At 42.7% G+C, this 12,525-nt stretch overlaps 1 protein-coding gene across 12 annotated transcripts in view; it reads left to right on the plus strand.

Moving 5' to 3' along the window:
- Window positions 1-12,525, plus strand: part of TTLL5 (tubulin tyrosine ligase like 5) — a 317,814-nt gene that overhangs the window by 33,493 nt on the left and 271,796 nt on the right. For all 12 annotated transcript variants that reach the window (XM_019969275.2, XM_019969274.2, XM_019969282.2 and 9 more), the window contains exons 8-9: window positions 5,656-5,725; window positions 6,150-6,234. In XM_019969275.2, the coding sequence (XP_019824834.2) occupies window positions 5,656-5,725; window positions 6,150-6,234 (155 nt within the window). The remainder of the gene's footprint in view (window positions 1-5,655; window positions 5,726-6,149; window positions 6,235-12,525) is intronic.

Consider the following 12,525-nt stretch of genomic DNA (forward strand, 5'->3'; position numbering starts at 1 on the left):
GTAACCGAATAGAATCATAAATTCTATTATGCTTATTGGGGTATGACCACAGGCCTATTGATAATTGTCCACGGTTAACTACCTAGGCTTAAGGCATACGAGTCACGAGTTTAAGGCATATGAATCATGGGTTAACTTTGATTGTTGCTTTCTTTTCCTTTGTTCATACTAGTTTCAGGGAACTTGGGGAGGTAGGTTTGAGTAAGTACACTTAGGATTTATAAGGTTTTCACAAAAATTGGTCGGGTTCCCTGCACTCCACTATCTGCATTGCCCTTCTGGGTGAGTTTGTTTCCCGGAACGCAAGGCTATAACAGAGGAGTTTGGCGATTTCCCTCTGGGGCGGCGCTGCCCTTCCCCTGTTTTCCCTTTTGTGTCTGCCACGGGGTTGCAGAGTTCCCCTCCTCTGTCAGATCCCTGCGCCCACGCACACAGACGTCCTCCCGTTAGGTTTCATTCTGAGGGCTAAGCTGTGGCTGTTGAAGGCCTGTTGGCCGCAGTGTTTTAAACACCATTTGTTAATTAATTATCCTATTCTTGTCCCTTGGCTCCCTCCTGCTCTCCATATGCGTGTTCACTGCCAGCTTGGAACATCTCAGATGCCTTCTTGGGAAGATCACTCTCCCCTCTGTGATATGTGGGGCTGGGTCTTCCTCTGCTGTTTTCTCAACCTGTTCCCATCTGCTTTCCGTCTTTCAGGATTTCCTTAAACCTTTGGTCTTTTGTTGGTTCCTTTAACTGTTTCTAGCTTTGTTATTTATCATTTCATTCTTTTAAAAATATCTTCTCTGTCCTTCGAGTGGGACCCTGGAAGGGAGGAGAGCTGGAGATGGATGTTGTGTGTGCAGTTGGTACACCGTCTCAAGTTTCCCAATTCTCTTTCTCTGCACACGATCTGAGCTACTTTCTATATGTGCAGAAACTGATTTTCTGAGGGGTCTTTCACATGGGAAAATCCTCAAATTCAGTCTGGACTAAAAACTGTACAGTAAACACTGATAGCCAGACCTTTTATGCTGGAGAAATACCGGATGTGGTTCTGATGCAGTAACTGTGCAGCCCCAGGCCCAGGCTACAAGGCCTGCTCCTTGCCCTTGGGTCACTCCGGAGGGCTTCTGCCCCGGGTCTTTTGTGGACAGAAGGCCCTGGTCATATGCCGCAGAGCTCTCTTTTCTTGTTTCTGTTCTGACCTTGGTGTGACGGCTCCTGTCCAACAGCTTTTCCTCCAGCTCCGCGCCAGGAGCTCCAGTGTTGTTTGAATCTCATAGACGGCCCTCGTTTGGGTTTGGGTTTGAGCTGCCAAATGGAATTGCTATTGAAAGTCAACTGTGGTACAAGTTAGCTTTTTATTTTCTTAGACATGAGTCAAAAAGAATAGGATCTATTCCCAGCTCATCTGGGACGTTTTTCTCTTGGAATGCTCTTTTGCCCTAGTGATTTGTTATTTTAAAATCAACATCATAAAGAATAGAAAAGTTAAACTTTCCTTGGTGGGGCTGAGAACCCCGTGCCCTGACTCTTCCCTGTCTCATAAAGGGGGTGACAAGTCTTTAGAGAAGGCGCGTTTGGCAGACTCTCCTCCTGCCTCCCACCTCTGCCTGGACTAACTCCCTGGAGACCCCCTGCAGAGATCAAAGTACTTGGCGGGACCCTTTGCCTGCCCCCTCTCCCTCAGTGAAGCTTTGGAATGAGTCTGATTCTTTGAGGTCTTTGGTGGAGGTGCCAGACAGAAGCCTGGGGAGATGCCAGCAAGCACCAGGGGAGCTGGCAGCATGTGGATGTAATGGGAAAATATTCCCAATTTTTCTCCAGATCTGGAATTTTATCACATCTTACCCAGACCTACAAACCATACAGTTAATACGCTCCTCTCCCTCCCTACACACACGCACACACACACACACACACACACACACACACGGCCTCACCATCTCCTCTGTTCCATACCTGGATCCTTTCCCATGGAATATGTGACCCATTAGCCAACTAGATGAAGTAACTCTTTCCAAGGCTGCTGCCTGCTTTCCTTTTAGACTCGAGGGGAATGGAGAGGGAGGGCTCTGCTGGAGGGTCTGTGAGCCCCACTAGTGTGAGTGGGTGAGGCGTGCAGGGTAGGGCAGAGTTAGGTGTGAGGGCCAAGTAAAAACACCTTCCCCTGTCTTCCCACTGGAGCAAGAAGGGCCTCTCATTAAAAGTTCCCCATAATAGTCATAACCTTTTGGAAAATATCTGCAAATAGCCACTTTTGCCATTACGAGAATAGGACAAAGGATAGGAAAAGCATTCCTTGCACGTAACACTGAAGAGAGAGGAGTGTGAGCTCCTACAGGTGGGAGCATCTTGGCTGGTCTCTGTGCTGGGCTCTTTAACTCTGGAAACACAGCATAAAGGAGCAGAGTCGAGTTTGCTCCAGCTCCTTCAGTAACCGTGACTAAATGCCATATTTTCCCAATTTAGTATATTCAAATCAAGGAGGGAAAAGATCTGGTGTTTTCCGATTAAGGTATGGATTTGATTATGGAAATCAAGTTTAGTCATCCTTGTCTCACACATTATCCTTGGTAAATACGATACGCATATCTTCTCTGAAATTTTGAAGTATCAGGAGAGTTATGGTTAGAAGAGTATTTAGGTCACTGTTCACCCCTCTGTTTGTGAATATAATTCTCCACAGCTCTCTTGTTTCTGTCTGCTCATACGCTCTCCATACGCTCATAGGTCTCACTGTTCAACAGATATTTAGGACGTCCCTGCTGCCTGCCAGGTGCCAGCCTGCCTGAGGAGTAGGATCATCTCCTAATTCTTATGACTCTTTATTGTGGGAATAGGGATTGTCTCCTAATTCTTACGTCTCTTCATTATAACTGAGTGCACTGAATCATATGAGTGGTATATGGCATGCTATGAGGCATGCTATTGGATTGTGGTACTCAGTAAATGGAACTACACAGATACTGTTGAGTTTGCAGTACTAATAATAACTGATATTCCTTGAGCATTTACTATGTGCCTACCACTGTACCTCCCAAATACAATCTCACTTAGTCTTTTTTATGAGAATCCTAAAAGGTCGTTACTATTCCTTCCTTAGTAAGTGAAGATTTTAACTCAGGCCTGCCTGGTTCCAGAGCATACCCTCTTGACCGCTGTACCGTTCTATCTTACAATAACTTAACAGATACCATGAGCTTTAAAGTCAAATTAGAAAAATGGATGTGTTTCCCGACAATTCAGATTCTTGCTTTAGCATACTTAGGAGGGCAATTTGAGCTTAGAATTTACATCATTTAAAATGAGTTAATTGGGGATGGATGAAAATATCAAGAAGATATTTGGATGAAAATATGAAAAAGGCTTGAAGATGTTAGAGATTTCATTAGTTGCTTATCTGTATATTATAGTATACAAAAAAAAAAAAAAAAAACTGTATTCAAAACCATTCTTGTGTGAACTTACAGTTTAATTCCTCATGCAGACAGAAATGAGAGGTATAGACCATTGAACAAGTTATCTGAACAGTGTAAGAGGTTATGTTCTGCATAACTCAAAGGACAAATGTATATAATGAGGAAGGAAAGAGAGGAAATGAGCGTGGACGTTAGCTAGAGTGTCATAGAGTGAAGACCATTACCAGTGTCCTCTCTGGTTCCTAGGAAAGCTGGGTGGTGAGATTGGGTGGTCAAGTATCCATTGTAGCCTGTAGGTGTTACTTAGTAGAAAAAGAGCTGCAATTGTTTACTTTTAGGTTTGGAACACAGCCTGTAGCTTGCTGCTTTGTACTGTGATTGCATCAGTTCTTACACCCTAAGCTGACTCAAAATAGAGATAGTCTGCGTGAGAAACTGATCAGGAAATGGTGTGGGTGACCAGAGCCAAAGCATGAATCAGTAGTGATGTTGTAGTGTCCGTATGATGCATAGAAATGGCTTGTGAAGTTGTGTTCTGAGTGAGATGGCAGCAGTGGGAAATGAGAGGGAAATCTTATCATCTTCACCCCGGGGTCACAAAATTATCCTTTTAAAAAAAAAACAAAACTGTAGTACTTAGGATAACAAATACATTTTTATAAAGACAACTTTTGAATTGGGGGGACAGTTATTTTAGGTCAGAACTTGGGAGAAAAGTTGAAAATAGTGCTTAAGAACTGAGTTTCTGAGGCAGACTGGGTTCAAATGGTGCTCTATCACTTCTTAGCTGTGTGACTTTGAGCAGTTTCCTAACCCTCTCTGACTCGCTCCTCATCCATAATATTTGGATGGTGTTAGACCTACCATGTGGGTGTTAGATGATGATTAAATGAAATAATACTTGTGAAGGATAAGAGCAATGTTAGCACATAGCAGACGTTCGGTACGCTTGTAATTTTTTTTCCTGCTAATGTTAATAGTGTGTCTGTTGCTGCTACTATAGTTGTTATTTTCACAATTATCATCAGAGACGCTTTCCTTTTCGAGTCCTTTTGTCCCGTACGGATTGTGGTGACTGACAGCTGATTTTTTCTGTCTTCATCTCACTTGGAGTTGTTCTGTTCCAGATCTTTAATCAAGAATCTACAGTAATTTCCTGTTTCCCACTATGTTCAATCTAAATTCCTCTTACCAGGGGTTTAAATCCCTTTGCCAGTGGGGTCTTCCTTTCTAATTATCTAACCATATTTTTCATTATTTCCCAATTGAATCTTTTAGCCCTAGGTCACTGAATCTGCCCACTCTCCTTTCTACCTGGGCTTTGTCTTTACACACCGGCCTCCTTTCCTTTCCACCGTGTGCTTGCTAGCTTTCAACACTCCCTTCTGAACCTACTCATCCTGAACCAGCCTTCCCTGACTGGTCCTCCTGGCAGGTCTGCATTTCCACTGGGCAACCTCACATCTCACACCTGTAGACATGCTGCTTTGTGTTCTTTTAAATTCTGTATTTTGCTCTCCCTCTCCCCAGTCATCAGACTCTTTGGGAGTAGAGCTTGGGCTCCGTGAGGGCAGGGATCTCATCTGTTTACTTCATCACTGTATCCCCAGTGCCTTATGCAGCACCCATCAATACTCATCATTATTTATTGTATAGGCAATTCTTTTTCATTGAAAAAAATCTTTAAGAGATCTAGTTCAATCTTTACTTACAGTGGCACAGTAAGCACTATTAAGTGAATCAATGAAACATCCATCCCATTTCACGGGGAAAATGCCAGAATCCTTTGTAGAAAGATCTGTAAATTTCTGAGTAACTTGATGAAAGCCTTCCTGTAAGAATAATGGTGGTATTTTAAAATATCCAATGTGCTTTATTTACATTGGGAGAATGCAAGTTTTTATTTATTTTTTTTAAGTAACTTTTATTTTCTTGGTATTTAAGTATTTAATATCATGTATAAAAATCTTTAGAGCTGTTTAGATTCTGTTTATTATGGGAGAGGTGCTGTGTAAATCCCTCCCCGCGCCACCCCCCCCCCCCCCCGCCCCAATAACTGGATTCTCACAATGTTTATGGAAGTGGTATATTATATGGCCAACTAATGTATGGGTAGCTTAGAGGAAAACTTTTCTTAAAGTTTTAGTTTTCCATATTATCATTTCTCAAAGGTTAAGAACTTAGCTTCTTTACAGTAAGCTAGGTTTCCTTTGCATTTTGACCTTTCAGTTTTCTCTTTGCTCAACAGCCAAACCAGATTTCCCTGGAAGAGAACATCCTGGTCTCCCGTTATATTAACAACCCCCTGCTCATAGATGGTGAGTTGTGATTAAGCCTTTGACTGGATTGGGCTAGATCTCACCAAATTTTTTTTTTTTTAACATTTTTATAGTCTTCTCTAGTAAGTGTTTATTAAGCTAGTGTGAAATGCTTGGCAACTGTGACTCCAGAGATGAAGCTGGTTTCTTACCTACCTCATGGGATTACTTTGAAGATGATTTTGAGATGATAAAAAACAGTGTGTTCTCTTGTTATAATAGTAACAGATATGTATGGAAACTATATATGTTTATGTGGTATAATCATTATTTATCCTCAAAGGTAAGGTGTGTGCACAGTGTTTGTTTCCTGGGGGAGAGGACTGTTTTTTCTTTCACATTTCTCTGTTACAGTTGTCCTGTTCAGTTCTGTAACAAAACCAAGAGCTTAGTTTTTCCCTTTGCACCCTGTTTTTTTTTCTAGATTTCAAATTTGATGTGCGCCTCTATGTGCTCGTGACTTCCTATGACCCTCTTGTCATCTATCTCTATGAAGAAGGACTAGCTCGGTAAGAGACCCTCGGGTGTAGGGTGTTGCTAATGTGAGTTGACCCACTGAAGAGTGTGTTAAGGTCAGGTCATCGTTCCTGTTGTATTCAACTCAGGAAAACAGGAGTGTCCTCAGAGGAGCTTCAGATTACAGAAATCAGTCTTAGTTTCATTCACAGTCTCACCCGCATATCCATGCACGTGAATAAGCCTGTATATGTACACGCTTACCTTTCCCAGCTGGGATCCAGGATCATATTGTGCTCTCATGCAGCGGTGATAAGGTAGGAAAATTCTCGGGCCACTATGCTTCACAAATGTTCTAGAAAGGAAAAAAAAAATCCCACATGTATATAGCTGTTATATACCGGACATTTATTGTAATGCTCACAACAACCTTAAAGTTGAGGTAATTTTGTAGCTGAAGGAACTGAGGCTTAGAGAGTTAAGGAAACTTGAAGTCACTTCCCTGACGTCTCCAACTGGTTGACAGTGGAGAGGGCATTTAAACCCCTGGATCTGACTCCAGAGCTGAAGGCTTGAGCTGTTTCATGACCTCTTGTATTTAAGAGAGGGGCATTAGCCACTTTTTTTTTTTTTTTAATTTACAAGTCTTTAATATATTTTTAGGGATTTTATACACACACACACACACACATATATTTTTGTTTTTCTTGAGGTACTTTGTAGGTTTTAAGGTAGTGTGACTTACAAAATAAAGTTCAACTTAATTTGAAGTTTCACTTCCTGTATCCATAAAATTTTACAGCTGACAGTGTTATTTTAGACCCCTTAAATCGTTTAAAATAAGGATAAATTTGGTGTGTTTGTGTTCTTTTCATATATATATATATATATATATATATATATATATAAAAGCTAAGTCGCTTCAGTTGTGTCCGACTCTGTGTGACCCCGTAGATGGCAGCCCACCAAACTCCCCCGTCCCTGGGATTCTCCAGGCAAGAACACTGGAGTGGCTTGCCATTTCCTTCTCCAGTGCATGAAAGTGAAAACTGAAAGTGAAATCGCTCAGTCGTGTCCAACTCTTAGTGACCCAATGGACTGCAGCCTACCAGGCTTCTACATCCATGGGATTTTCCAGGCAAGAGTACTGGAGTGGGGTGCCATCGCCTTCTCCGATATATATATATATACTTTTTTTTCCCCAAGTAGCTTGCTCTGAAGTTCCTTATATAGTGTAGTACTTTAGGAGGTGGTTTGCATCTGTAAAAAGCATGGCCTATACGTATTTCTGTGTTTTAGAAAATGTACTTCAAAGATGAGAAATACCATGAATAAAAGAAGGCTATCCATATAATTATTGGTGTTTTGACATATATTATTATATTCTGGTAACTGTTCTTTTAGAATCATATTTTAATTATTTTTTAGACTTAGACGTTTTTGATACATCCTGTGACTAGGGTCCGAGGGCGAGAACACTCAACTGGATTCTAACTGCTTGAGCCATGTCTTCCCTTTACCTCTAGGTGGCACTGACAGCATTTATAAGCCCGGTCATATTCTTTACTAAGATTTTTGAGTTTAAATCCTGGGAACACTGATGGCCACTGAAGCACCCTAGTTCTGATCTCTGGTTCCTTGAAAATTGAGGGGGAGAAAAACGAAAACATTTCTCAGTGTTTAGATAAAGGGCTGAACCAGGTATCTGGGCACAAACTACTAACTCTAATCATATTTTCCTGGAAAAGTTTTCTGTAGTGTTTTGAGACACTTATGCTCTCAGATTCTGATGTATAGGGATAAAAGCTGAGTATATTACCTAGAATGAGAAGACAGTGAAATGGGCCCCTGACTTCTGCTCAGGTGTATAAAGTGCTGAGGGTCCCTTTTGTAATCTGAGATGTCTGAGCTTCCCTCCTGTGTGTGTCATGAGCTTCTTCACCTCCACTCATCCTCATTCAACTTGTCTCCTGTACCCTTCTCAGGAACTGATTATGTCCTGCCATAAACTGGACTTCTTTTTTTTTTTTTTTAACTTTTTATTTTGTATTGGAGTAAAGCTGTTCAACACCCCACTCCAGTACTCTTGCCTGGAAAATCCCATGGATGGAGGAGCCTGGTAGGCTGTAGTCCATGGGGTCGCTGAGGGTCAGACACGACTGAGCGACTTCACTTTCACTTTTCACTTTCCTGCATTGGAGAAGGAAATGGCAAGCCACTCCAGTGTTCTTGCCTGGAGAATGACAGGGACGGGGGAGCCTGGTGGGCTGCCGTCTGTGGGGTCGCACAGAGTCGGACACGACTGAAGTGACTCAGCAGCAGCAGCAGCATAGCTGTTTAACAACGTTGTGATAATTGCAGGTGAACAGCAAAGGAACTCATTCTCCCCTGAACTCACCTCCCATCCAGGCTGTCACCTAATGTTGAGCAGAGTTTCGTGTCCTATAGTAGGTCCCTGTTGGTTATTCACTTTAAATACAGTCGCATGTATATGTCCGTCCCAAACTCCCTAGCTGTCTTTCCTCCTGCAATTGTAAGTTCTAAACTGGACTCCTTTTATTTTTAAAATTTATTTACTTTTAATTGAAGGATAATTGCTTTATAGTCCTGTGTGAGTTTCTGCCAAACATCAGCATGAATCAGCCATAGGTATACACATGTCCGCTCCCTCCTGCGCCTACCTCCCGCCTCCCTCCCCATCTCACCCTTGTAGGTTGTTACAGAGCCCCAGCTTGAGTTCCTGAGTCATACTGAGAATTCCCATTGGCCATCTATTTGATGTATGGTAATGTACTAAACTGGACCTCTTTTTTTTTTTTTTTTTTTTAAGAGGGTTCATGAGAGCCTATATTTGTAAATTTTAAACCAGCTGTGACTGTCCATCATCATATTTCTATTAAATGTCATTTACTGTGCTTGTTGCAGAATTAGGATGAGATGACCTGGGTAGACACCCGTGGCCACACAAAACAATCTTCGTGTTCTGACATTCTTGTTCTTTGGTAGTTGGGGGAGGAATCACATAGAGCGTGAGGAGCAGCACTGAATATCTAGTCTAGACTGGGCTTCTTGAATGGGGAGAAGGCCTCAAGGTTATGCTCACTGTTTCTCCAGGATCTCATCGCGCTGTGTTTTGCATATTATTCCAAAGGTATTTCACCCACAATATTAACACCCTCTCTATTGGTAAAATTTGGTGTCGTTTTAAGCCTCAGTCATTCGGATATGAAATGAGAGCAGTACTGATATTTATTATAGAGTTTACTACAGACATGCAAGTGCTTTGGCTGTTGGGTGTGCGTTGGAAGTCAGAAACCACTGACCTGAGTAACTCTTGTCTCTTGCCTCCAGCTGGAACTGAGTATATATATGTATATTTAAAAAGTGGACGCTCTTCCTCAGAATAATTTGGAAAACAACTTTGTAAAAATTTGGATTAAATTGAACAAAAAAAAAATATGAATTTTCAAGGCTTTGGCTTATTTTACCTGAAAGTATGCTGCTGCTACTGGTGCTAAGTCACTTCAGTTGTGTCAGACTCTGTGCGACCCCATAGACGGCAGCCCACCAGGCTCCCCCGTCCCTGGGATTCTCCAGGCAAGAACACTGGAGTGGGTTGCCATTTCCCTCTCCAATGCGTGAAAGTGAAAAGTGAAAGGGAAGTCGCTCCGTCGTATCCGACTCTTCGCGACTCTATGGACTGCAGCCCCCCAGGCTCCTCCGTCCATGGGATTTGCCAGGCAAGAGTACTGGAGAGGGGTGCCATCGCCTTAGGTGAATGTGAAATCCTTACAATGGTTCATTATGATAGGCTATTAGTCCTGGGAGGGTGCATATGCTCTGCACAATAGCTTCCATGTGCCTAAGTCCCTGTGTCTTAACCACTGTGTATCTTGGCATTCATCTGTTGCTTTTTAATCCTCAGAAGCCGTTTGACTGTGTCATTACATTCAACAATAGTCTACAGCATCTCCAGCTCTGCAGCCTCTAGTAATCTTGGGTCACGTGTGTTTTAAATAGACATTACTGAAGATAATCAGTTCGGGATGAGATCACTAGACCATTTTACTTTGAGGCTCAGCAAGAAAAACCATAATCTTTCCTAAAGAGACAGAACCAGTGGCAATGTAATTGGTTTCCTTCTTTAGAAAAGAATGATTTTATCCCTTATCACTTCCATTTGGGGCCTCAAAATTCATGTTTAAGTGACAGAAAGATTAAGTTCTTTTTGCAAGACAGTTCTGTGAAAAAAGAATTTTGTGTAAATTCTTTACATTCTTAAATTTGCTGAAGAAAAAGACCCAAAGTAGGTTCTTTCTAGGTAAATCATTTGATTTGTCCTTGCTTTGTTTACATAGGAAGTAGAAAAACTCTCATCATTTTCTTATATGTGAGCCAATTATTGAGACTTTAAAAAAAAACTGTGTTAGTGGTATCTGAGTCCAGCATTTTGCCCCGTCCTAGTTGTGAGTTTGACGTGTGTGTTGCTGTTTTGCACCAGCAGGGGACACTCAAGTTTCCAGAGAGGGGTGCAGTTCTCTACCGAAATGCTGTAGGTTCTTTTTCCTGTCAGAGGTGGAATCCAAAAAGCCTTTGTCCTGGATTTTACAGTTTTAGGTGGATCCAGTATGTGGTCTAAATGATTGGACGAGGCCCTTTTGGAGACAAAACTAATAGCCAAATTTTCACTGAAACAGGAAAAATAAAAAGTTAGGGGGAAAAAAAAAAACCTTAAAACCAAATTGAGTTGAAAACCAAATGTGCTATCCGGTGACCCAAAGATAGGTAGCGCTGGCCACTGGGGGGAAATGAAAGTGTCCATCCAGGGAACCAGGAAAGTTCCACTCACGCTCTGGCCTGGGAGGAGGGGACCCTGACAAGGCCCAAGTCGGGGACCGCCCCTCTTCTTCCTCGGCCATATTGTTCAGTGGAAATTGAGAAAAGATCCCAAAGCATTTGAGATGCCTCTCCCTTCCTCCCCCACCCCCAGTTCCTTCTTCAGTAGCCTTCCTTGCTAATTAACACTGGCTCCGCTGGGATATTTACCTTTTCTCTGCTGGATTCCTGTGGTTTTGAAAGAATTCAGGTACTTGCCGGTTGCCAAGGAATTCAGATTACCTCACAGGCTGCACACTGTCCAGAATCTGCCACCGCAGTGAGAGGGGGGGAGAGACACCAACCAGGGGGAGAAAACCCTCTCCAGCGCTCATTGTCACCCTCCCTGGCAGGCCCCGGCTGTTTGTGAAGTTTGAGTCATTTCTGGCTCCGAAGAGCAGAGGATCAGGCTGGTAATCCCCTCCCAGACGGCTCCGCAGGGCGCTGCCTAGTCATCGCAGCACTTTGGCAGTCTCCGGCCGCAGCTGGTTGACAGCAGATCAGAGAGCTGGTGGGCCTCTCGTTCTCTTCCATGAGATTTTTCTGGGTCAGGCCGGGATGAAACCCAGTGGCTTCTGGCAAGACTGCCCGAGGTGCCGTCTCTTCATCCTCCAGGCCTTTCTGGCTCTGAACGGGTTCCACCTGCTGAAAGATAACACGTGTGCCACAGCCAGGGTCTCCTGAGAGCTGGCCTCCTCTTACTTTGTGCAGTGGTGGTGAATGTTTGTTAGAATATGTAGCTATCAAAGCGGGGTCGGGGGTGCGGTTTTAACTGTCCTCCATCTGGATTCCCTGTGACTCTGACTACGGTGTCATATTCATAGAAGAACAAAGTAGTTTTTGAATGAGGGAAGAGAGTTTGCAAAAGACCCCACTAACTCTGATTTCTTTTCCTGTTTGAGTCCCATGTTGGTCAAGTTCCCAAAGGAGCAACTCCAAGTGTAGCTTTAGTTAGTGCTCATCAGGTACCTGCTATATGTCTAACGCCGAAACCCTTTCCTTCACATTCACACTCAGGAGTTTGAGACAAATTATTATCATTGTCTTGATTCTTACTGAGAAACATTAGAAAGCAAAAAGGAAATGTTTTTGATTTAAGAATGCATTGTCAGAATAAAGATTATATATGTTTTAGTGTCACAAAGTAAAAAAAAGAGAAAAGGGCATATAGTTCTCTCTTCATCTGTAGGTTGTGAAATAGTACCAGGGTTTCAGATTTGGCAAAGAAAGCAGACATCCCCCTACCCCACTGCCTCCCTTTTTGTTTTCTACTCTTTCTTTATTTTGGTTTAAAGGTCAAGGCTATGGAATTCTGTCTTGAGGTGGTGGTTTAGTTGCTAAGTCATATCTGACTCTTGCGGCCCCATGGACTGTAGCCTGCAAGGCTCCTCTCTCTGTCCATGGGATTCTGCAGGCAAGAATACTGGAGTGGGGTTGCCATTTCCTTCTCCAGGTTCTGTCTTGAGAAC

The sequence above is a fragment of the Bos indicus genome, chromosome 10 (assembly GCF_029378745.1).
Source record: "Bos indicus isolate NIAB-ARS_2022 breed Sahiwal x Tharparkar chromosome 10, NIAB-ARS_B.indTharparkar_mat_pri_1.0, whole genome shotgun sequence".
Lineage (NCBI taxonomy): Eukaryota > Metazoa > Chordata > Mammalia > Artiodactyla > Bovidae > Bos > Bos indicus.